General features: G+C 40.5%; 1 protein-coding gene across 1 annotated transcript in view; it reads right to left on the reverse strand.

Annotated features, from left to right (window-relative positions):
• Positions 1-3,455: 3,455 nt before the first annotated feature.
• Positions 3,456-26,023, reverse strand: part of hsf2 (heat shock transcription factor 2) — a 34,403-nt gene continuing 11,835 nt past the window's right edge. Inside the window, exons 4-12 of the mRNA XM_055635727.1 lie at positions 24,722-24,846; positions 17,050-17,125; positions 14,713-14,774; positions 13,833-13,911; positions 13,617-13,747; positions 11,960-12,193; positions 11,292-11,397; positions 5,009-5,078; positions 3,456-4,253 (exon numbers count right to left, since the gene is read on the reverse strand). Coding sequence (XP_055491702.1) covers positions 3,961-4,253; positions 5,009-5,078; positions 11,292-11,397; positions 11,960-12,193; positions 13,617-13,747; positions 13,833-13,911; positions 14,713-14,774; positions 17,050-17,125; positions 24,722-24,846 — 1,176 coding nt within the window. The 3' untranslated portion in view covers positions 3,456-3,960. The remainder of the gene's footprint in view (positions 4,254-5,008; positions 5,079-11,291; positions 11,398-11,959; positions 12,194-13,616; positions 13,748-13,832; positions 13,912-14,712; positions 14,775-17,049; positions 17,126-24,721; positions 24,847-26,023) is intronic.

Genomic DNA, 26,023 nt, shown 5'->3' on the forward strand with positions numbered 1-26,023 from the left:
AGCTACCCAATTGTAGCTAATTACAACATCCAATTACTAGATCTAAACATCTATCCATTTCTTAAGAAAAGGTTAACATTTTTAAATAGCTTGTGTCCAAATAATATTCACACAAGAATTCACAATATAACATGATTTTTAAATCTCATTGTCATGAAATTATAGACCAAATGGAAGGAATTTAGTGTTTAATTCCCATAACTTAATGGCCATTTAAATCATCTTGCTAGTGGGAATTTGTGGAACGCGATTGATTGGAACGTTGCGGTTGCAGTGAATTTGAACCCCATATCGGCAGGAAAAATACTGTGGGTTTGTATATTTACATAATCAAATTTTCGCAAAGTGAAAGTTTGTTTGAAGGCATCCTAAGCACGTTTATATGTAAAAATAAATGGCGTACCTTGCTTTGTCCCGTACATGAGATCCGTCCCGTTGTCGGCATTGATGGCTTTAGAAGTAGATTTTAATTTTACTCCTATTAAATTATCCAGCGCTAATTTTAATAAACTTGATATAACGGCAGTCGGAGCGATTTTTCTTCAGCAACTAAGCAGCCTGACAAAGATCGATTTGAGGCTGGAGAAAAACGGCATTTTAAACCCGCCCCCCTCTCAAAGGCGCCAAAGTCTCGCACACGGCCAGTGACAGAACTGCAGCGCCGCTGAAGGTAAATTTTGTAACATGCCTACTCAATTGGGTTCAGATCGGGTGATTGACATGGACACTCAAGAATTGACCATTTTTTAGCTTTGAAAAACTCTTGTTTCTTTAGCAGTATGGGATCATCGTCTTGTTGTAGAATGAACTGCCGGCCAAAGAATTTTGAGGCATTGATTGAATTTGAGCAGATAGGATGTGTCTAGACACTTCAGAATTCATTATGCTACCATCAGCAAGCAGTTGCATCATCAATGAAAATATGTAAGCCAGTACCTTCAGCAGCCATACATGTCCAGTCCATAACACCCCATTTCACAGATGAGGTGGTATGCTTTGGATCTTGGGCAGTTCCTCTCTCCTCCATACTTTGCTTTTTCCATCACTGTAACCTGGCCATTCTATTTTTGCAGCTGACCTGTGGTTTGCATCTTGCAGTGTAGCCTCTATTTCTGTTCATGGTCTTCTGCTGGACAGATGTTTGGGGATTCGTTTTTATTATAGAGAAAATTCTTCTGTCATCAGCTGTGGAGGTCTTCCTTTGCCTGCCCATCCCTTTGTTATTAGTCAACTCACCAATGCACTCTTCTTAATAATGTTACAAATAGTTGATTTTGGTTAGCCCGAGGTTTGGCTGATGCTAACAGTTTTATTGCTTCTCAGTCTCAAAATGGCTTCTTTCGACTTTCATTGGCAAAACTTTGGTCCTCATGTTGATAAACGGCAATAGCTTTTTCCAAATGTGATGGAAAGACTGGAGGAAAGATTAGGTGCTGAGAGCTCTCTTATACCTGCATTAAGGAGGCAATTAAAAACACATGTGAAGCCATGTGTCCCAAACATTATGGTGCCCTGAAATACGGGGGGGGGGGGGGGGGGGGGGGGGGGGGGGGGGGGAAGAAGAGACTATGTATCAACACTGCTGTAATTTCTACATGGTGAAACCAAATTGTATAAAAATGGCGTTTATTAAAATCTTAACGTGATTTTTTTTCTATTACAAGTCTCAAATTGTGGAGTACAGAGGCGAATAAATAAATGGGTCCTTGTCCCAAATATTATGGAGGGCACTGTAAGTTTGATGTTAATTTTAAATTTCAGCCTGAAATACCAAATGGAATTGCGCTTCAAAGACTTTGTGTAAATTGAAATTAAACAATCTTTTAGATGCAAAGCAGTAACTTTATTGATGGTAAGAATAAGTTTTCAATTGATGCTCTCAGTCCAAGATCAGTATTGATCAAGACTATGCAAATCTAAACCTAATCTGTTAAAAATACAGTAAACCCTTGGATTTACAGATGTACATAATGGATTTTGGTTATAGTAAACTGAGGCGTCTATTCGTGGTGTCGTTTGCCAAGTGGTGCACAGCACAATGAAAAGTGGTGGCAGGGAGAGAGCAAACTAAAACACTCTTGATGAGTGTTGCATGGGATTGCAGCAGTTCCCACAAAGTGAGGTCCTGGGGTGTTGGATGCAGATGCAGTGTGCACCACCGCAGTTTGTGCCTCAGTCGCCTGGTAACAACCCTAGATCCTTGTTGCAACACCCCTAATTCCGCCATTTTATCAAATGAACTGGTGCCATGCTTATGGTTGCAGGAGCAGAGAGCAAGCAGCATGAAAGTAATACCAGTACTGGACCAGTCCCCAAAGCACCACATGTGGAGCTGCTGTAGCCTGTGAATTCCTGCTGGTTTATCTTCTTTCCTAAGGTTGAACATTAATATTTACGCCACACCTGGTTACAGCAGACAATCAGCAATACAGGGCACCATCTCCTCTCTCTGCACCCCGCTCACCCTTCCCCAGTAGTTCGTTATTGTGATGGTTTACTGTAAATGGATAATTTAAGACTAATCTGCATGTCACAAAATCTAACTTTGCATTGCTTTAATTTTTGAATGTATCGTTATTAAAATAATCCTCAACCCATGACTAATATAAATTACCGCAAATAACATAAAACCATACAGCTACTGTAAGCCTAAATTTATAGATGAGAACTTAAATTACAGAAATTCTGCTATCAAATAGCCTAAACATTCAGAAGCCCAGGACTAATTACCAATTGCAAAGTAGTAATTTCTTAAGTATGCAGAATGATCCCAACTCAATGTCACTTATCCAGCCTCACCTGTTGAGTTATTCCAGCACTTTGTCTTTCTTCTGCAGTAATTGTAATCTTGCCCGCTATTGGACACCTGGATGTTTAATAATGGACCAGTAAGCTGCAATATTGACCCAAATCTTCACATACTAGCTTAACATTCAATGTTAACAATCTCTGGTATTTTGTGATCTCCAAACCTGTCAATCTGCATTTACAGTACATCTCAGAAACCAAATTCATTGTCACTGGGAGGCAAATACTACAATGCCTGCTGTAAAATCAGGTTAAATAGTACAAAAGGTGGAGTATGTTACCTTAATATTAACATGACTCCATTGAATTAATTTGAATAACTTATGTTCATGTCACATAAGGAAAGGGTTCCGGTACTGACCTTGGAAAATGCATGTGTCACTTTTGGAAAAAATATTCTCAAATTTAACCAATAATAACCAAATGTTAAATCTTAGCTGATAGCACAGAGCTGTTTAACTTGGCCGGAGAGCTAGAAATAAAACCTAAAATATTTTCTATGTCCAATAAACAGCACACAATATAATCACCACTAAGGTATTGAGACAACTTTAAAACAATGTTATGCTTTGCAATTTAACCAATTAATTCCTATTCTGATTTCCCAACCCCTCCAAATTAAGTGGAAAACAGTATGGAATCTCAAGTTTGTGGTTGTAAGTATTTCTATTCAAGGTGCTAAGGCGATCAGGAATCTGGTTACAGCAGCTGTAATATACATGCAAGAACAATGCCCAAACCTGAGCTAAACAGTATATCCAGTTCCAATATACAGTACATTTTAAACTTTGGAATGTAGGGTAGTGCTTTTAATAATCCCGCTGGTTTCAGGCGAAAATTTTACACGCTCCGATTTTCCAATTCATACTTCCAGTAACAAAAATGTAACAAAAATAAAACAATGCTCAATAATGACACGGCAACAGCACTAAAAAAAAAAATCACAAACATAAATATAGTTGCATTTCTGATGGTGGGAGTTATTAAGAATACATGAGACAGTATTTTGAATATCAGCAAAAAAAGAGTGCAACATATTTACAAGAATGACAATATAGGACCTGAACTACACAAACCAATCTTACAATATAAATTAAATGTTTTAAGTTATTTTCTAGCTAGATGTACAAATACAAACCCCTAACTTATTGGCTAACTGTCCAGTAAAGAGTTTTCATCATCTAATGTACTTGAAGGTGCCAGTTCACACAAGTAAAACAACGTTTCCTCTGTTGCTTCTTCTTCTGAGAGAGGTTCTAATTTAAAAAGTTGACTTGTCTTTTTTTTCTCCGTTTCTCCTTCTACTAGCTCATTTCTCTGCAGGTGATTGTCATCAAATGTATATTTATGCCCTTGAGCAATGTGTTCCTTTTCCAATATAGCTGAGGTAGTTCCATCCAAAAAAGCCAGAACAGGATACACATTATATTGCATCAACTGCTTACCTGAAAATAAACAATACAATTCATGGTCTTTCAACCGTTCAAAAATAAAACCCTCGGCATTAGTCTTCGAAAGTTGGCAATAAGCTAAAAACCATACAAATTTTTCTAAACGTGTGCAATTGTTACCAATAATTGGAACTCTTCAAGACTTGCTCAAGATGATACTAAGCAACAGAGGATTCCCCCCCACCGCACATTGGGGGAAACAGACCCAACGGGTCTGCACTTGGTCTAGTATAGTATAATTCTGTTCAGAATACTTTCCAGGCTACAAAGGGAGGCACAGTGCTGCTATGAGAGTTAAAATAATTGGCTCCATCTGAGGGCATCAGTCGAGAAACGGAAGAATTTCCATATATGCTAGCTAACGCTAGAATGTTCTCAACCACAAAGATCTTCAGAGAGGAGCAGGTTAACCATACTATCTGGACATCATCAAGAATCCAACCAGCCAAAAACCACTTTTAGGACAATTGTTTCATAGGGGATCTGACTGCTTGCCACAGGCAGCTGTGCCTAAGTACCAGCCAGTTTCACAGCTGAATGTCCCACCAAGGCAAAGCTAGTCAGACAGCAACTAAGCTTCTCAAATGACCAGACACATCAAGTTAACCTGATTGATAAAGGTTAAGCATGATGTAGTTAAGGCATTCTATGCTGTTTCCAATGCCCAGATTAAAGGAGATTACAAAAAACAGAAAATCCACATTTAATTATAACTGCTTTTGGCAAATGAAAATTCTACAACTACTAACCAGTATTAGAAGAATTACTTTCATCCACTTTGGATTCTGTTCCATGAAGGTTTTCTTTAGTTTCTGATACCTAAAATAAATTATGAAAATATATTACTTTTAAATAATGGAATCATGATACATGAACACTTAGTTCCAACACCCCATAATCAGCAATCTTTCAAATTATACCCAGAGAGAGTAGTTTGGATATAAAGTTTATAAAATAATCACAGTACTAGAATAATAGCCACTAAGTTCTTACACAACACTTTCTTGACTGAAAATCAATCCAGACATTTATACATGCACATTACAGCAAAATCTGACATGGCTCTACTTTTAAATTGTCCCATTTCCCCAAATTCTCAAAATTCACGATGGTCCCCTTTAAACTCACCTGTTTTCCACACTCCCTTTAAACATCTGTGCTATTGGGATATTAATTATACTATTGCATACCATAACAATTACAGCACGGAAACAGGCCATCTTGACCCTTCTAGTCCGTGCCGAACACATATTTTCCCCTAGTCCCATATACCTGCGCTCACACCATAACCCTCCATTCCTTTCCCGTCCATATAACTATCCAATTTATTTTTAAATGATAAAAACGAACCTGCCTCCACCACCTTCACTGGAAGCTCATTCCACACAGCCACCACTCTGAGTAAAGAAGTTCCCCCTCATGTTACCCCTAAACTTCTGTCCCTTAATTCTCAAGTCATGTCCCCTTGTTTCTTGAATCTTCCCTACTCTCAGTGGGAAAAGCAAATTAAAATACCATATTAAAAAGCAAATGAGAATTATGATGAGATAATAAGTAATATCTAATAGTCTCGAAAATCTGCAAGTCTGATACCATGGAAATCTAATGTGTGCAAGAATATCAGATACATTGTCTATCAAGGAAGGAGGATGACAAATGGTAAATAACAGCAATAGATGCTTCCAGGCAAAACAGAAAATAATTGTTTCCAAAGTTAACAGACATCATATTCAAAGGCTGACACGAAGATTTGAGGATGAATGTCATATTTCAGCTACTTCCCTTTGGATTCCTATTCTAAAAAATTCACATACAGCTAAAAATGGCTCCCATGCAATGATAAATTGGTGGCTATATTGTTTCTTTACACAAGCAGCTGGTGTTTCCTTGTTCACTCCCAAGTGGGAGGAGAGAAGTGAGTCAGAGGGGGGAAACAGTTGAGAAGTAGAGGCCAAGGACAGGCAGACTTTACTCAGAACTGCTGTAGATTTTGGAGCAACAGCATTAGGAGATTAGCAAGAGATACGACATATTGGCTCTAGCCCAAGTGGGAGGAGAGAAGCGAGTCAGAGGGGTGAAAAAAGTTGAAAAGTAGAGGCCAAGGACAGGCAGACTTTACTGTAGATTTGGGAGCAACAGCAGCAGCAGATTAGCAAGAGATACGACTGATTGGCTCTAGCCCAAGTGGGAGGAGAGAAGTGAGTCAGTGCCGGGAAAACTGAGGAATTTGGTTTGTAAATTGGTAAATCAGGCAATCTATCAGTCAATTTAATCAAGACTGCTCTTGGGGAGCGGCAGTGAGGAGCGGCCTTGTGAGAAAAGTGTGAGTCTTTGGCTCGAGAGTCTTCGGCGAGGAGGCTGCCGAGGAGGGGAGACCACACACAATACGCTTGAGAGGTAGAGACGAAAGAAGGGGATGTCAGGCAAGCTGATTCAGTGCGATGCTTGCAGTATGTGGGAGGTCAAGGACACCGCTGGTGCCTCTGGCTGCTACAAATGTGAGAAGTGCATCCAGGTAGAGCTCCTGAAGGACCGTGTTGGGGAACTGGAGAAGCAAGTGGATGACCTCCGGTTTGTCCGAGAAACGGAGTCGTTCCTCGACAAGTCCTACAGTACGATTGTTACACCTAAGGTACTGGAAGAGAGAAGGTGGGAGACCGTGAGAAAGGGAGGGAAGCATGGAATGCCAACGCCCCCGGGTGGTGTACCTCTTGTGAACAGGTTCACCTGCTTAGAAGCTGTTGGGACAGAAGACGTGTTTACACTGAGCGGTGGACTGGCTTGAATTGCGAATAGGGCTGTTGAGCCAAAACCAAAAAGGCCTAAGGCAGGCAACGCCATTGTAGTGGGGAGACTCCATCGTGAGAGGTACGGACAAGGGTTTCTGCGGCAACAAACGGGATGCGAGGATGGTGTGCTGCCTTCCCGGTGCCAGGATCCAGGATGTCACGGACAGAGTGCAGAAACTCCTCAAGGGCGAAGGTGAACATCCGGAAGTGGTAGTGCATGTCAGCACAAACGATGTCGGAAAGAAGGGGATGAATATTCTGCAGCGTGACTTCAGAGAGCTCGGAAAAATGCTGAAATGCAGGACCTCCAGGGTTGTTATCTCCGGTTTGCTTCCAGTTCCTCGTGCTGGCGAGAGCAGGAACAGGGAGATATGGGACCTGAACGTGTGGCTGAGGAACTGGTGCACGGGGCAGGGATTTAGATTCTTAGATCACTGGGATCTGTTTTGGGGTAAGGGGGAACTGTACAAAAGGGACGGATTGCATCTTAACAGGTGTGGGACCAGCATTCTGGCAGGCAGGTTTGCCACTGCTACACGGGTGGTTTTAAACTGAATAAGGGGGGTGGGGTGTCGAATGGGATAGTGGAGGATGGAGTTAAAGGGAAAGGGTTTCTTAAATGTGTGAGCGTAGAGACAGAGGGGTGTAAAATGAGGGTAGAAGCAATAGGTAGCAAGGTGAAAAGTAAAAGTGGCAGGCCGGCAAATCCAGGGCAAAAATCAAAAAGGGCCACTTTTCAACATAATTGTATAAGGGGTAAGAGTGTTGTAAACACAAGCCTGAAGGCTTTGTGTCTCAATGCAAGGAGCATTCGTAATAAGGTGGATGAGTTGAATGTGCAGATAGCTATTAATGACTATGATATAGTTGGGATCACGGAGACATGGCTCCAGGGTGACCAAGGCTGGGAGCTGAACATGCAGGGATATTCAATATTCAGGAGGGATAGAGAGAAAGGAAAAGGAGGTGGGGGTAGCGTTGCTGATTAGAGAGGAGATTAACGCAATGGAAAGGAAGGACATTAGTTTGAAGGATGTGGAATCGGTATGGGTAGAGCTGCGAAACACTAAGGGGCAGAAAACGCTGGTGGGTGTTGTGTACAGGCCACCTAACAGTAGTAGTGAAGTTGGGGATGGCATCAAACAGGAAATTAGAAATGCGTGCGACAAAGGCAAAACAGTTATAATGGGTGACTTCAATTTACATATAGATTGGGTGAATCAAATTGGCAGGGGTGCTGAGGAAGAGGATTTCTTGGAATGTATGCGGGATAGTTATCTAAATCAACATGTAGAGGAACCAACGTGAGAGCAGGCTATTTTAGACTGGGTATTGAGTAATGAGGAAGGGTTAGTTAGCAGTCTTGTTGTATGTGCCCCCTTGGGCAAGAGTGACCATAATATGGTTGAGTTCTTCATTAGGATGGAGAGTGACATTAACAATGGTTCATTCAGAAACAATGGTTCTGAACTTAAAGAAAGGTAACTTTGAGGGTATGAGACGTGAATTGGCCAAGATTGACTGGCAATTAATTCTAAAAGGATTGACGGTTGATATGCAATGGAAAACATTTAAAGACTGCATGGATGAGCTACAAAAATTGTTCATCCCAGTTTGGCAAAAGAATAAATCAGGGAAGGTAGTACATCCGTGGATAACAAGGGAAATCAGGGATAGTATCAAAGCGAAGGATGATGCGTACAAATTAGCCAGAAAAAGCAACATACCGGAGGACTGGGAGAAATTCAGAGACCAGTAGAGGAGGACAAAGGGTTTAATTAGGAAAGGAAAAATAGATTATGAAAGAAAACTGGCAGGGAACATAAAAACTGACTGAAAAGAAAGAGATTAGTTAAAACAAATGTAGGTCCCTTGCAGTCAGAAACAGGTGAGTTGATCATGGGGAACAAGGATATGGCGGACCAATTGAATAACTACTTTGGTTCCGTCTTCACTAAGGGAGACATATAAATAATCTGCCGGAAAGAGCAGGGGACCGCGGGTCAAGGGAGTTGGAGGAATTGAGTGAAATCCAGGTTAGCCGTGAAGTGGTGTTGGGTAAATTGAATGGATTAAAGGCCGATAAATCCCCAGGGCCAGATAGGCTGCACCCCAGAGTACTTAAGGAAGTAACTCCAGAAATAGTGGATGCATTAGTAATAATCTGTCAAAACTCTTTAGATTCTGGAGTAGTTCCTGAGGATTGGCGGGTAGCAAACGTAACCCCACTTTTTAAGGGAGGGAGAGAGAAAACGGGGAATTACCGACCAGTTAGTCTAACATCGGTAGTGGGGAAACTGCTAGAGTCAGTTATTAAAGATGGGATAGCAGCATTTGGAAAGTGGTGAAATGATTGGACAAAGTCAGCATGGATTTACAAAAGGTAAATCATGTCCGACGAATCTTATAGAATTTTTCGAGGATGTAACTAGTAGCGTGGATAGGGGAAAACCAGTGGATGTGGTGTATCTGGACTTCCAGAAGGCTTTCGACAAGGTCCCACATAAGAGATTAGTATACAAACTTAAAGCACACGGCATTGGGGGGTTCAGTATTGATGTGGATAGAGAACTGGCTGGCAAACAGGAAGCAAAGAGTAGGAGTAAACGGGTCCTTTTCAGAATGGCAGGCAGTGACTAGTGGGGTACCGCAAGGCTCAGTGCTGGGACCCCAGCTATTTACAATATGTATTAATGATTTGGACGAGGGAATTGAAGGCGATATCTCCAAGTTTGCGGATGACACTAAGCTGTGGGGCAGTGTTAGCTGTGAGGAGGATGCTAGGAGACTGCAAGGTGACTTGGATAGGCTGGGTGAGTGGGCAAATGTTTGGCAGATGCAGTATAATGTGGATAAATGTGAGGTTATCCATTTTGGTGGCAAAAACAGGAAAGCAGACTATTATCTAAATGGTGGCCGACTAGGAAAAGGGGAGATGCAGCGAGACCTGGGTGTCATGGTACACCAAACATTGAAAGTAGGCATGCAGGTGCAGCAGGCAGTGAAGAAAGCGAATGGTATGTTAGCTTTCATAGCAAAAGGATTTGAGTATAGGAGCAGGGAGGTTCTACTGCAGTTGTACAGGGTCTTGGTGAGACCACACCTGGAGTATTGCGTACAGTTTTGGTCTCCAAATCTGAGGAAGGACATTATTGCCATAGAGGAAGTGCAGAGAAGGTTCGCCAGACTGATTCCTGGGATGTCAGGACTGTTTTATGAAGAAAGACTGGATAGACTTGGTTTATACTCTCTAGAATTTAGGAGATTGAGAGGGGATCTTATAGAAACTTACAAAATTCTTAAGGGGTTGGACAGGCTAGATGCAGGAAGATTGCTCCCAATGTTGGGGAAGTCCAGGACAAGGGGTCACAGCTTAAGGATAAGGGGGAAATCCTTTAAAACCGAGATGAGAACTTTTTTCACACAGAGAGGGTGAATCTCTGGAACTCTCTGCCACAGAGGGTAGTCGAGGCCAGTTCATTGGCTATATTTAAGAGGGAGTTAGATGTGGCCCTTGTGGCTAAGGGGATCAGGGGGTATGGAGAGAAGGCAGGTACGGGATACTGAGTTGGATGATCAGCCATGATTATATTGAATGGCGGTGCAGGCTCAAAGGGCCGAATGGCCTGCTGCACCTAATTTCTATGTTTCTCCTGCAGTCCAACTGCAACGTCGAGGCTGGGGCTCTCGATGTTAAAGCCCCCGGCGGGCGATGGTAAGTCCGAAGAGCGGCATCCCACCTGCGCGAGCTCCCGATGTTCCTATCCACCGGGCCTGCAGCCGGCGCCTCAGAAGCTCCGAAGTTGGGTTGCAGCCGCGCGCCAGCACAGCGCTCCCTGCTCTGAAGTCGGCCAGCTCTGTGATGGCGAGTCTGCAGACTCCGCGACTGGAGCCCTCAGGTTAGTTCTGGCCGGAGGCCGTCTCCGGCTCCACGATGTTAGGCCAAACGACATCGGAGACGCGACAAGGAAAAAGTCGGGTCCCCGTACAGGGAAGAGATTAAACGGTTTCCCCCACCCCCACATATACACAGCTAAAAAAAAAAAAAAACTAGAATCAACACATACATTTAACGAGACAAAAAAATGTTTTAAAGCCAGACGGACTGCAGTGGAGCCGCTGCCGTTAGGCGCCGCCACATCATAGTTTTATCTCATGTAGTCAATTACCGTCTGGCACAAGTGAAAATTTCAGTTTACGTTGGATTCAAATTCAAAAACCAAATTACAAGATGGGTACTTACAGCTGATAAAATATCTGGATCCACGTTGAACTGTTTTCCTGATAACGTGGCCTGAAAATCTTCTAAACTACAGTCAATGCTGTCCAAATAATCCATGAGTTCTACCCTGCAAAGCAAGTGATTATTTAATACTCATTAAAGTTAATATTCAAGTTCATGGACGTTTTCTAACAAGGACCATGTCTATGATGTTACCCATGGCAGAATCAATGAATCTCACGACTTAATCAAAAAACACAACAAAAAAAACATGGATTCAAACATGCATGCATTATTTCTTGGAAAGTGTACTCATGAAATAATTTAAAGTTAGTTGCGTGCTATTCCGCATTGTACATTCCACAAATGTTGATCTACCTTGCAGCTCAAACTTGGTTTATATTTAGTACACCAACCATGACATGAATGTGCATTGATTTCATCTAGAATCTTAAATGGAATGGTGTAGGTCGCTATTAGAATACATAAAGACTAATGTATAATTTCCAAGAGTATATCAAAAACACTTTACAATCCACAAATTTGTGCAAATATTTAAGCAAATACAGCAGCCAGTAACCACAAGCAACATGTTAACATACAGTGAACATCCAGAAGGTTTTTTTTTTAAATATTGCCAAGACACTACAAAAACTAGTATGATATAAAAATTAATGCATAACACTCACTTGCCAAGAAGATTTATGTTCTGTGATATAACTGCACTCTCTTTCAAAATGGAGTCCATCATGGATATGGGATCTTCAGAACTTATTGATGATTCAGTATTTGTTATTTCATTGTCATGTATCATAGTGTTCACAACATGGTCAGTACTGCATACATCCATTATCTCAGAAGATGGAAGTGGATCGTGATTTTTAGCATTCACTTCATTAAAATAATTAACCTGTTCTACAACTCTGGATAGACCAATAAAAGTAAACAAAATGTAAATTTATCAAATGATTCGTGGAATTTTCAAATAATTTCTAATCCATATATAGATACACAAAAAGAAATTTAAATCCATGAATAGGACTTTTTAAGAATACAAACTCCATCGATAAAATTAAAGGACAGTATCCAAAATATTTCAAAATCTAAATTTTCCAGAAAAGGGCAACTAATTCTGTAATTAAATTCAATCAATTAAAAAGTTCATTAGTGGATCTCCATAACAATTCCCCTCGTTGTATGGCTTTGTTGAGCCAATCCACACATTGCTATGACATTTTCTCCCCTGTATGCCATTACCAAGCTCTTTTCACTTACAGGATGGTCAAAACACAACTGGTTGTTCACTAACCAGTGTCCACAATTTATCCAGATTTATGGTAGGACAGAATAACTGGCACTTCTTTAAATGGAAATGTCTCATACCAACTTTTCCGAAATAACCAGGATGATATTTATCAAAGTTGATTCTGTGGTGATGCATTCCACCAGCATTACCTCGACCCCCAGGATGCTTCCTGTGTTTGCCAATACGTAGCTGCAGATAGACCAAATTCCCTTACTTTTCTAGATCATTTTTTGCAGGGTAAGATACCTTGTAACAAAGAAATCTAGACCAGATACAATGGCATCAATAAATTGTGCAAACATATGGCAGGATTCTCAGAAGTGACACACAAAGTGACATCTCAGCATATGAATGGACATGATTACCAATACTGAATTGGCCTGCACAATACAAATCCTACTTTAACAAAGGAACACCACAGACCACCTTTTGCACTACCAACAATTTTTTTTCCAATTTAATTTTTTACACTTATGCCCAATTCTTTTGCTATCTTTTTTTATTTTCACTATCTTGTGGAATTTATGTAGAATTTAAGAATAATTGATGTTTTTGTGTGTAGTCTGGGTCAATGTGTCTCTGGGCTAGAGGGTCTGAGCTATAGTGAGAGTCTGAGTAGGCTTGGACTCAATTCCTTGGAGCACAGGAGGATGAGGAGTGATTGAGGTGTATAAAATCATGAAATAGATTGGCTACATGCACAAAGTCTCTTGCCCAGAGTAGTTGAATCGAGGACCATATGACATAGTTAAAGGTGAAGGGGAAAAGATTTAATAGGAATCTGAGGGGTAACTTTTGCACACAATGGGTGGTGGATGTATGGAACAAGCTGCCAGAGCAGGTATTTGAGACTGGGGCTATCCCAATGTTTAAGAAATAGTTAGATAAGTACATGGATAGGACAGGTTTGGGAGGATATGGACCAAACACAGGCAGGTGGGGCGAGTGGAGCTGGGACATTTTGGCCAGTTTCCACACTATCAATCTATGACTAAATTCCACACTTAGAAAAATATAAATCAATCAGAAATTAATCATACTCGTTAGTAGCAAATACAGTTGCTTCATCTTCTTCATCTTTTTCTGTTGGCTTGTCTGTGATGTCACAAATTACGATATCATCTAAGGTTCTAACACATTGTTTGACACCATTTGGTCCATGCACAGGTACCTACCAAGAAAGATACATTAAAAAAATTAGTTACAACCTCACATCTGAAAAAGTGAAAAGAAAATTGAGAAAGATGCTTACTTACATGAGTTGTATCATCCGGTTCTTTTATATGGTGAAAATATTTTGGCTTAGAAGGTCCCGAGGTATTAATCATTATTGGCCTAGTTTAAAAACAAGCAAAGTTATGCAATTGTTACTAAACATACTAAAACTTATCGGGCAGCATCTCTGGAGAGAAGGAATGGGTGACGTCTGAAGAAAGTCTGAAGAAGGGTCTAGATGCGAAAAGTTACCTATTCCTTCTCTCCAGACATGCTGCCTGTCCCGCTGAGTTACTCCAGCTTTTTGTGTCTATCTTCAGTTTAAACCAGTATCTGCAGTTCCTTCTTACACATACTAAAACTTATATTTTTTGTCAATCACAAACTTATTGTTACTGGTAATTAGCAAGCTGTACAAGTAAATAACCTCAGTGACAGAAGGCAGAACACAATCCAACAATTGGCAAATTAAAAACCAGAAATAAATGGACAAGATTTCTTAGTGTATTATTTTGAGAATTGATTTAAAGAAGTTCAACTTTGACATTTCAAAGCAGGTTAAATATTACATTTTCATACATATTGACACTTTAAAGGAATTAACATTGCACAACGTACAAAATAATGCAGAGTGTATGATGTAAAAATACTTCTGTAATTTATTGAGGGAAATAAATTCATGAACATTATTAATCTCATCCATTTAAATGCTCAGAAACACAATTTATAGCCTGGGGAAAAATTAACGCTACCATTCCACCAACTATTGTTTACAATGTAAAAATAAATCTTCCAAACGGTGTATTATATAAAAATATTTACATACTACCCAAAATTGAATGCTTCCAAACTTCTGGGACATGATAGAAATGTAAATTAGACGTTAATGTTAAAAAAAATTGCAAAATAGACAAGACATACCTTTTCCGCTTCAAAGTAACAATTTGGTTATTCTGCACCAAACTAACGATAAATTTAATAATCTGAAAAACAGAGAATATAAATAATCATAGTTGAAAATTAAAAATAAAGTTTGAACATAAAATCAACATCTTACCCCTACAGAACATTAAGGACAAATGTGAATACAACCAGAACCACAGTAATAAGTAAAAGTGTTTAATTTTTTTTTACTGGTTTTAGGATTTAGCAGATCTAAATAATAAACACGAAGCAAAGAACTTAAAAAATCTCAAATTGCGCAAAAAAACTACAGGTTTACAGATCATCTTTAAGGTAAATATCCCAAGTTGCTTTACAGAGATTCATCAGAAAAGAAAAAGGGTAATGCAGATGATAATGGATCACTCAGAAAAGAGGTTTAGGAAATGCTTTGCTTTCTTTTTGCAAACTAAGCTGCAATTGTGATGCAGAAGGAGTAGGGGATACAGAATGAGACCATTGGGATTGGAAGGGCAGATACATTGAGATATGAATTGGAATTGGTCAATTGAGGCAGAATATTTAATTCTGGTTTTTGAGTTTGTAAAATGTAATGTGGTTCAGACTGAGAAAGCAGCCAATGAGAATTTAACAATTGGTTAGGGAACAGATAGAACAACATAGAAAAGTACAGCACAATAACAGACCCTTCAGCCCACAATGCCTGTGTTGAATATGATGTCAAGACCAACTCTTATCTGCCTGCACAAAATCCATATCCCTCCATATCCATATGCCTATTCAAAAGTCTCTTAAATGCCACTATCATATCTGGCTTCAACCACCACCCAGGCACTCACCACCTTATGTTAAAATCCCACACATCTACTTAAAGCTATGCCCTCTATTATTTGATTTTTCTATTCTGGGAAAAAGGTCTGACTGTCTGTTATTTATGCCCCTCATAATTTTATATTCTTCTATCAGATCTCCTCACAACCTCCGGCACTCTGGAGAAAACAATCCATCTGTCCAACCTCTTCCTGTAGCTAATACCCCCTAATCATTTTGGTAAACCTCCTCTAAACCCTTTCCAAAGTCTCCCCATCCTTTCTGAGTGGGGCTACCAGAACTGCAGGCAATACTCCAAATGCGGCCTATAGGTCCTATAACCTTCCTGACTCTTATACTCAATATCCAAATCTATGAAAGCAAGCACACCAGCTACCTTCTTTACTACACACTCTATTTGTTGCCACTTTTGTTGTCACTTTTAGGGAGTTATGAACTTGGACCCCAAGATACCTTTGTACATCAATGCTGTGTAATAATGATTTGTGCAGGAGCCAATGGCTTCAAATCTTCCCAATTGAGTCATAACATACAGCACATTCTGGCTGCAGATAAATCAAGAATGGTTGTTCCAAAGAAATCTTGGCGCCACCAATTAATATGTAAATATTAAATATGAAGAGTTCCAGATATGTGCCAAAGTTGAGATGACGTGGTAGGGGAGGGGTAGGATGCAGAAAGAGCAGGAAAATGAGCCAAAATCCTGAAGATTCTCCAGCTAAATGCTATGAATGATATGGATGAGTAGAGTCGGGGACACCGCTTTCCCATTCAACATAATTAGTGTTCTCTTCTAAGCCAAATTTGAAGAATGCATTGAATTCAGGTAGACAAAAATGCTGGAGAAACTCAGCGATTGAGGCAGCATCTATGGAGCGAAGGAAAGGTGACGTTTCCCTTGAGTCTAAAGAAAGGTCTCGACCGAAACGTCACTTATTCCTTCGCTCCATAGATGCTGCCTCACCCGCTGAGTTTCTCCAGCATTTTTGTCTACCTTCGATTTTTCCAGCATCAGCAGTTCTTTCTTAAACATTGAATTCAGGAAGTCATACAACAAAAAACAGGAAAGTTTAAGTCAACATCTACGACAGACGTGAATTCTGAATAATTTACTGCAAATTTTGACTTGATGCTGCTGTGACGGGGACTCGCAGGAGTCCAGCCAAAAACTAGTCAGACACAAGTTGTGCGCACTAGACGTGTTAATTCCCCTGTAATACAGCTCCCTACTCCTCACCTGACACAGGCGTTGCCCGGCCTTAAATACCAACTCAGTTACCGACCCCGTGACTCACGCCTCCCCCACCAAGACGCTGCCCTCTAGAGCCGATGGTTCGCCGTGACCTTGGGTTGCTATCAAGTGCCGCCACACTATGTAAATTTGAAAACCCGATTGCAATCAACAAGTAAAAAGTTATACGAAGATGAGATAACCGAATTACACAGGATAAATATTTTAAAGGACTTTTTTTGTTAGACAATGACATTTTATGTTGATTCTGAGTCAAAGGAGAAACATATTACCTGTCTGATTACTTGCTGTTGCTGTGTGTGTTTCTGTCTAAGGTCCCCAATCTCTCTCCATAGTGTTTCATTCTCCCTGTCAATAAACAAATAAAAATAAAAGTAGGCAGCAAAACAATTTTATGATGTCATAAACTGAAATGGAGATAATGAACTGTTTATGAATCACAATGGTGTGATGCATTGCAATTTATGATTGGAACAGGGAGAAGATCAATAGATTTCAGTTCATTTACATAGGGCTTTGAATTCACACCAGAACAGGGCTAAAATATTTAAAGAGTAGCCCCTCTAGACTACTCAAACAATGAATCTCATTGTTATATGATGTGATCCATAACCCTAAGCAACTTCCCTGAACAAAAAAAGCCTCATCCCAGTTTGGAAATTAATAGTTGCAAGCTGAAAAAAACACCTGATACCTACCTTTAGCAATGTTACAAAATTTTGAGATTTAAAAAATCAAGTCTGCAATTTATCCCATCAGATAAAGCATAAAAAATAAGTTTAATTTGACACCTAATCCACTTTCATATCTCAAGTATTTAAAAAGTTATGGCCATTTTCATACTCGGAAATTAGCATCTTGTTCCCTATTGATTTTCTATGGACATAACAAAAAAGCTGTGATTGTGGACAGTCAAAAGCCCATAACTTTCTTAAAAATTAAGAGAACTGAATGAAATTTTGAATTCTGAAACAAATATAAATCAATCTTATGACCTGAAATTAAAGCATATAATTAGTTAGTTACCCAATTGGAGCTAATTTCAAACTTCAATTACTAGATCTAAACATCTATCTATTTCTTAATAAATGATTAACATTTTTAAATAGCCTAAGTGTCCAAATAATATTCACAAATAATTCACAATAAAACATGATTTTTAAATCTCATTTACATTAATTTATAGGCCAAATGGAAGGAATTTAGTGTTCAATTGCTGTAAATTAAAGTCAATTTAAATCAGCTTTCTAGTGGGTTCCTGTGAACGCGCTGGTTTAGAACATTCACATTGCGCTAGATTTGTACCCTCAAATGCCCAGAAAAATACTGCGGGATATAATGGGCCCAAAATGAGCTACTCGCAACTTTAAACTTTGTATAAAGGGATCTTAAGAAGCCCTTTTTAATGTAAAAATAAACAGCCTACCTTCTGTTGTCTGCTGTATGAGACCCTGCCGGTTGCCGGTGGTCGCGGGTTTAGAGGTTAATTTTTAAACTACTACAACAATTATATAAAGCCTTTAAAACTAATAATAGCTAAAGCGACGGAATATGCCAGCGATTTTCCGTTAATAATTAACTAGGCTGAACATCCTCGATTGGAAGCCTAGTGAAAAATCGCGTTTTAAACCCGCCCCCCTCTAAACGGTGACAAAATCGCGCACACGGGCTGGGACAGATTTTCAGCGACGCTTCAGGTAGGCTTTGCAACATACCTACTACCTTCTTTTGAAACGTACAATGTCTATGAAGACTAAAAATTAGAGCAGGACTTATGTCCCTTTGTTCTAGCCTCAACCACTGGAGAAAATAATTTATAACGTTTATAAAATAACTCTTTATTCTTCGGTAATACAGCTCCCTACTCCTCACCCGACACGGACATTGCCCGGCCTTAAATACCAATTGTTACCGACCCTGTGACTCGCGTCCATTAATGCCTTGAAAACTCTATCAAATACATCCTTCAATTCCAGGAACGCAACGAAGGTTATGCAATCTCATCTTGCAATTTAATCCTTGGAAATTCGGGTATCTTTCTGGCAAATCCATTCAGCATCCTTGGTCTGAATGGTAACACTCTCACAATGCAAGGTTGTGAGCCTCATTCTAAAGTGCTAAAACAACTAGACTAAAGGACTGCTGTACAGTTATAGAAATTATCTATTAAATGAGAATATTCTATTGGCCTTGGATTCATTTCATGAACCCTTAAATCCCTTTGGACCTTCACTGAGACTTTCATCACTTACAAGTACTCTATTAGTCATAGAGTGATACAGTGTGGAAACAGGCCCTTCAGCCCAACTTGTCCACACCAGCTAACAATGTCCTAGCTACACTAGTCCCACTCTATAGAATCTTTGGTCCCTGCCTGCGCTTGGTCCATATCTCTCTAAACCTGTCCTATAAAGTCTTCAGACCACTTTTTCCATATTTTGTTACAGCCATTTTAAAATGGATTAAATTATTTTTTTTTAAATCATCAATCTACACACAATACCCCAGAATAAAGAAGTGAAAACAGGTGTTTAGAAATTTTTGCAAAGTAATTAAAAATAAATAACTGAAATATCACATTTACAAAATGTCAGTTACCCAAATACAGGTATGCCAAGCTTGTAGCATCATACCCAAGAAAACGAGGCTGTAAATGCTGCCAAAGGTGTCTCACCAAAGTACTGAGTAAAGGGTCTGAATACTTATGTAAATGTCATATTTCAGTTATTTTTTTTTAATTACTTTGCAAAAATTTCTAAACACCCGTTTTCACTTTTTTATATGAGGTATTCAGATTCAGATTCAATTTTAATTGTCATTGTCAGTGTACAGTACAGAGACAACGAAATGCATTTAGCATCTCCTTTGAAGAGCGACATAGCAAACGGTTTTGAATTAAAAAAATAAATAATAAGTGTCCGTGGGGGGGGTGATTGGCAGTCACCGAGGTACGTTGTTTAGTAGATTGACAGCGGCCGGAAAGAAGCTGTTCCTCGACCTGCTGGTTCGGCAACGGAGAGACCTGTAGCGCCTCCCGGATGGTAGGAGGGTAAACAGTCCATGGTTGGGGTGAGAGCAGTCCTTGGCGATGCTGAGCGCCCTCCACAGACAGCGCTTGCTTTGGACAGACTCAATGGAGGGGAGCGTGGAACCGGTGATGCGTTGGGCAATTTTCACCACCCTCTGCAATGCCTTCCGGTCGGAGACAGAGCAGTTGCCATACCATACTGTGATGCAGTTGGTAAGGATGCTCTCGATGGTGCAGCGGTAGAAGTTCACCAGGATCTGAGGAGACAGATGGACCTTCTTCAGTCTTCTCAGGAAGAAGAGACGCTGATGAGCCTTCTTGATCAGAGTAGAGGTATTGTGGGTTCAAGAGAGGTCATCAGATATGTTCACTCCCAGGAACCTGAAGCTAGAAACAAGTTCCACCTCCGTCCCGTAAATGTGGATGGGGGTGTGCGTGCCGCCTCTGGACTTCCTGAAGTCTACAATGAGCTCCTTGGTCTTCTTGGAGTTAAGGGCCAGGTTGTTGTCAGCGCACCATGCTGCTAAGTTGCTGGACCTCCCTCCCTGTAGGCCAGCTCATCGTTGTTGCTGATGAGGCCAATCACCGTTGTATCATCTGCATACTTGATGATGGTGTTAGTACCATGTACAGGTGTGCAGTCATAGGTGAAGAGGGAGTAGAGGAGGGGGCTCAGCACACAGCCCTGAGGGACGCCGGTGTTCAGGGTGAGGGTTGAAGAGGTGTGCTTGTCTAACCTCACAGACTGGGGTCTGTTGGTTAGAAAGTCCAGTATCCAGTTGCAGAGGGAGGGGTCGATGCCCAGGTTACCGAGTTTGGTGATCAGTTTTGATGGAATAATGGTGTTGAATGCTGAGCTGTAATCGATGAACAGCATTCTTACATAAGTGTCTCTGTTGTCAAGGTGGGAGAGGGCGGAGTGAAGTGCCGTTGAGATGGCATCCTCCGTACTCCTGTTCTTGCGATAGGCAAACTGATAGGGATCCAGTGTGGGGGGTAGGCAGCTTTTGAGGTGTGCCAGGACCAGCCTCTCGAAGCACTTGGTGATGATGGGGGTAAGTGCAACTGGGCGGAAGTCGTTGAGGCTTGCCGCAGTGGAGTGTTTTGGCACTGGCATGATGGAGGTGGCTTTAAGGCAAGTGGGGACAACTGCTTGGGCAAGTGACAGGTTGAAGATGTCAGTCCAGACGTCTGTCAGCTGCGCAGCACAGGCACTGAGCACGCGCCCGGGGATGCCGTCAGGGCCAGCAGCCTTACGTGCATTAGTCCTACTCAGTGCCACGTACACGTCGTAGGGGGTGAGTGTGAGGGGTTGGTGATCGGCAGGTAGCACAGCCTTGATGGCTGTCTCTAGATTGTCCCTGTCGAAGCGGCCATAGAAGTGATTCAGCTCCTCAAGGAAGGAGGCGTCGCTGGATGTGGGGGTGATGTTGGAGGGTCTGTAGTCCGTGATGGCCTGGATGCCTTGCCACATGCGTCGGGGGTCAGAGTTGTTGTTGAAGTGCTCCTCAATCCTGAGCTTATGGCAGTGCTTGGCCTTCCTGATGCCCCTCTTCAGGTTAGCCCTGGATGAACTGTAGGCTCGAGCATCGCCTGACCTGAAAGCGGTGTCCCGTGCTTTCAGCAGTAGCCTGACCTCGCTGTTCATCCATGGCTTCTGATTCGGGTATATGGTCACCTGTTTGAGGGAGGTGACACTATTGATGGTGGAGTTTATAAAGTCCAGAACAGAGGATGTATAGGAATCAATGTCCGTGTAAGAGTCAAGGGTGGCCTGGGCTGCAAACGCCTTCCAGTCAGTGTTTCCAAAACACTGCTGAAGTGTGAAGTCCGCTTCCTCTGACCAGACTTTAACTGTCCTTACAGTTGGTTTAACCCGTCTGATGAGTGGGGAGTACTTAGGGAGCAGGAACAATGAGACGTGATCAGACTGACCAAGGTGGGGGAGGGGGATGGCTTTGTAAGCTTCAGCCATATTGGTGTAGACTTTGTCCAGTGTCTTGTCTACTCTAGTGGGGAAGGATACATGTTGGTGGAATTTGGGGAGTACAGTCTTCAGGTTGGAGTGATTGAAGTATTGTGTGTAGATTGATGATATAAAAAAAAAGAATTTAATCCTTTAGAATAAGGCTGTAACATAACAAAATGTGAAAAAAAGTGAAAGGGGTCTGTTTACTTAAAATGCCCATCTTTTATCAGCAAATTTGGTACTGAGAGCATCAGCTATGAGGTAAGTAATGTGATTAATTGAAGCCTCCACAACCTGTTATGTTTGATAATCAGAGATTTTGCCTCTCTCTTCCACCGTGCAGGCAAATTCTAATTGATTGGCATCCCCTCATCCTTTCAAAAAGTTTCACATTTTATCAGCCGTAAATATTTGGAAAACTATTCTTGTTTCATTTTACACAATTTAAAGTACTCAGTCACTCTGGTTTATAAAAGAAAAATCATGAAAATACATTAATTAGGCAAACTGGTGCATAATAGGTTGGTTACGTAGAACAATAGGACAAATTCATTTCACTTGCACTTTATGTGCAATGTGACGAATAAAACTGATTGTTGATTGTTGTTGTTGATATTGCATGGAAACAGGACCTTTGGATTATGTGTGTGCCAAACATGCCAAATTAATTTAATTCCTTCTACCTGAACATGATCCACATCCCCCCATAGTCACGTGCCGATATAAACGCCTTAAATGCGATTATTGTAGCTACTTGGACCACCACCTCTGGACGCATTGCATTCTACACACCTTTCACTTTCTGTGTAAAATACTTGCCATGCAGATCTGTTTTTATTGATTGATTGATTGAAAGATACAGCATGGAAACAGACCTTTTGGCGCAGCAAATACATGCTGACCACTGATCGTATGTTTAATGTTATGTTCTATGTTATCCCACTTTCTCATCCACATCCTACATACAAGGGGCATTTAACACAGGCCAATTAACCTATAAACAGCATGTCTTTGTAGTGTGGGAGGAAACCCATAAGGTCATGGGGAGAACATGTAAACTCCATACAGACAGCACTCGAGGTCAGGATCAAACCTGGGTCTCTGGCGATGTGAGGCATCTGCCCAACCAGCTGTCTCCCTGTGCCAAAGGTTCTTTAAACTCCCCCCCCTCCCCATCTATGCCTCTCATCATTTTATATACTTCTATCGGGTCTCCCCTCAGCTTCTAATATTCCACAAAACAACAGACCAAACTCATCCACTCTCCCCATCCAGTTAATACCCTCTAATCCAGGCAGCATTCTGATTAACCTCTTCAGCACCCTCTCCAAAGCCACCACATCCTTCAAAAGAGGATTATGCACAATACTCCAAATGTAGCCTACCAAAAGTCCTTTAGAGCTGCAACATGACTTCCTGACTTTTGTGCTCAATGCCACAACCAATAAAGACATGCATATTATACACCTTCTTTACCACTAATCTGCTTGTGTTGCTACTTCAGTGTGCTATGAACCTGGACCCCCCCAAGATCGCACTGTTCACCAGTGCTGTTAGGGGTCCTGTTATTAACTGTATATTATCCCCTCACATATGATCACCCAAAGTACAACACCTCACACTTGCCTGGATTAAACACCATCAGCCACTTCTATGCGCATATCTGCAACTGATCTATATCCTGCCGTTTCTTTTGATAGCTTTCTTCACGCTCCACAACTCCAAGAAATTTTAGATTTCACTCTCACTTTTTTTGACATCGTGTGCATTCTTCCAACCTAGAAGAGCTGTTCCCAGATCACATTAGTTAGGTCATCTGCAATATTATCTTTTTTTTTTTTTAAAGGACCTCTGCAATGGAAGCTATTTGACCCTAGGAAACGTGTTCTGCATGCTAACTGTTTTCACACCATAAATGCTGTCAACCTATTTACTAACTAATTCCTTTATTAAAAATATCACTATTTTTAAGTTCCCCAAGTTCTCCTGACCACATTCTTTTGAATACAAATTGTAAAAATTGTTTGTTTTTTTATATTCCTTTCAATTGTCTTTTGTAGCAGTTTTGTCTTACTTTATTCTTCTAGATCAGCCAATCTGTGCCTTTCTACATTCATTTTTTTTAGATGTGGCGTCCTTTACTTTTTAGCCATCCAGTTTTTCTTTTTGGCAAATATGGATCTCACCCTTCAAGTTAAAAACAAACTTTGCAATGAATTTATCACCCTTCAAGTTAAAAACAAACTTTGCAATGAATTTGTGCAACAAATATCCCTGATTAGTCAGTTTGTCTTTAGCAGATTTGCCAATGTAACACGGTCTGAATTATCATACTATAGTCAGCCGCATCTCAATCTGGAATCTTACGAGTTGTTTCACATTTGTCTTTGCATCATTTGTTAGCAAAATCTGCTGCATTCAAAAAAATCTAACATGACCGCCAGCCATGTTAGTTTTGGTATAGCTCACTGCAAAAAACTATTCAAATCCACTGCAAATGGATTGATTTCTGACAAGAGCGATATCCTGAACACAATCAAAATGCAAGTTAAAAGCTATCAAAACACGATTGCTTTCAGTGTGGACCCCTATATATCGAAGATCACATTCGCTCTGTGCGCTTTGGCCTACGCGTCTCCCAGTTACCAAACATTTTTATTCCACCTCTCATTCCCATACTGACCTTCCTGTCATAGACCTTCCTATTATTTACTTGCATCACACGAGACTCATGACATGAAGGCAAGTATAAATATTATGTGGTGTTAACTGGTTAAGGAAGACATCCAGGGTTGAATACATGCTTGTAAAGGAATCCAAATTTCTGTTTGCTCCAGTATTTTCTGTATTTATATGATCCAATAAACACAAGGACAAGAACAGAAAATTATGTTCCTATATTGTAACCTGGTTAAGGAAACAATTAATGAAAAGTACATCGCAATACCATTTCAAGGAAGTTAATCTCGAGTCAAGGTTCTCTTGCTTTCCTTGTATTTCTTGAACAATGGATACAATTGCATTCAATCCCTCTTGTTGAATTTTAGCTTCATCTGGTTTCATCGAAGATACCTACAGTAATGTAAAAATGACAAAATTACCAAGCATCAATGTGAATTTCCACAAACATATAATGTCCATACATATCCACACATTATGTCCATACATATAATGTCTCACCTTGAACTCCTGCCTTCTTGTGCTAGATTCCCCCAGTCAGTAAACGTTTTTTTTGATTGACTATCCTACCTATGCCCCTCAATTTTATAAACCTCTAAAAGGTCATCATTCAGCATCTTATGTTCCTGCGGGAATAAATGCGACGTATGTAATCTCTTCTCATAACTTCAGCCATCCATTCCTGGCAACATCCCAGTGGATCTCTTCTGTATTCCCTCTACTGCTACTACATTCTTCCTGTAGTGCAGTGACTAGAATGGTACACAATACTCGCTGCAGTCTAACCAATGTCTTTCACACTTGCAACATGGTCCCAACTCTCATTCTAACATACCCAATGCCCTTTTTGCTCTCTATCTACCTTTGGTGTCACTATCAGGGAGATTTGGACTTGCATCTTTGCACATCCTCAGGTCCCTGCCATTTATTCTGCATGTAATACACTGGTGTAGCTTCTAAGAACGGTTAAGAAATAACCATATTGCCTGCGTCTCAGAGGCCATACAGTGCAAGGAGGTCATACATACTGGCTGTGTATTATCAATTAAGCAATTAAGACTGCCATTGAGACAAAGGCATTTGATAACATTCTCCTACCTAGTTCTGTATATAATAACATAAATTAGTTCCACTGCACAATCCAAGATGGATTTTGTTGAATGCTGCATAATATGGGAAGACTATTAAGGAACCAATTTGTACAATCAGCTATTGATTTAAACAGTGCTGCAGCTTCTGGAAAACATTTAAAGTCTCTCAGCTGACCATTTAACATGTTATGTTTTTATTCCCAATTTCAACAGGTTGTGGGTGTGTTTTGAACACGTGCAGTATTTAAGATCTTTAGATTTGTTTTCTTTTTAATAATTCCATGGTTAAAAGAATAGGCTACTTCAGCAATCAGCAACAACATTCAAATTCAATTTAAGTTTGTTTAGGATGAACTTCATAAAACAGATAGATTACTCAATGGGGATGGTGTAGTTTCAGATTTGATTTGAAATTCTTAAAACCAGGTTACATTCTTTTAGCTAAAGATTCAGCTCTCTACTTAAATCTCACAATTTCA

Source organism: Leucoraja erinacea, chromosome 5, assembly GCF_028641065.1.
Source record: "Leucoraja erinacea ecotype New England chromosome 5, Leri_hhj_1, whole genome shotgun sequence".
In the NCBI taxonomy this organism is placed as follows: Eukaryota; Metazoa; Chordata; class Chondrichthyes; order Rajiformes; family Rajidae; genus Leucoraja; species Leucoraja erinaceus.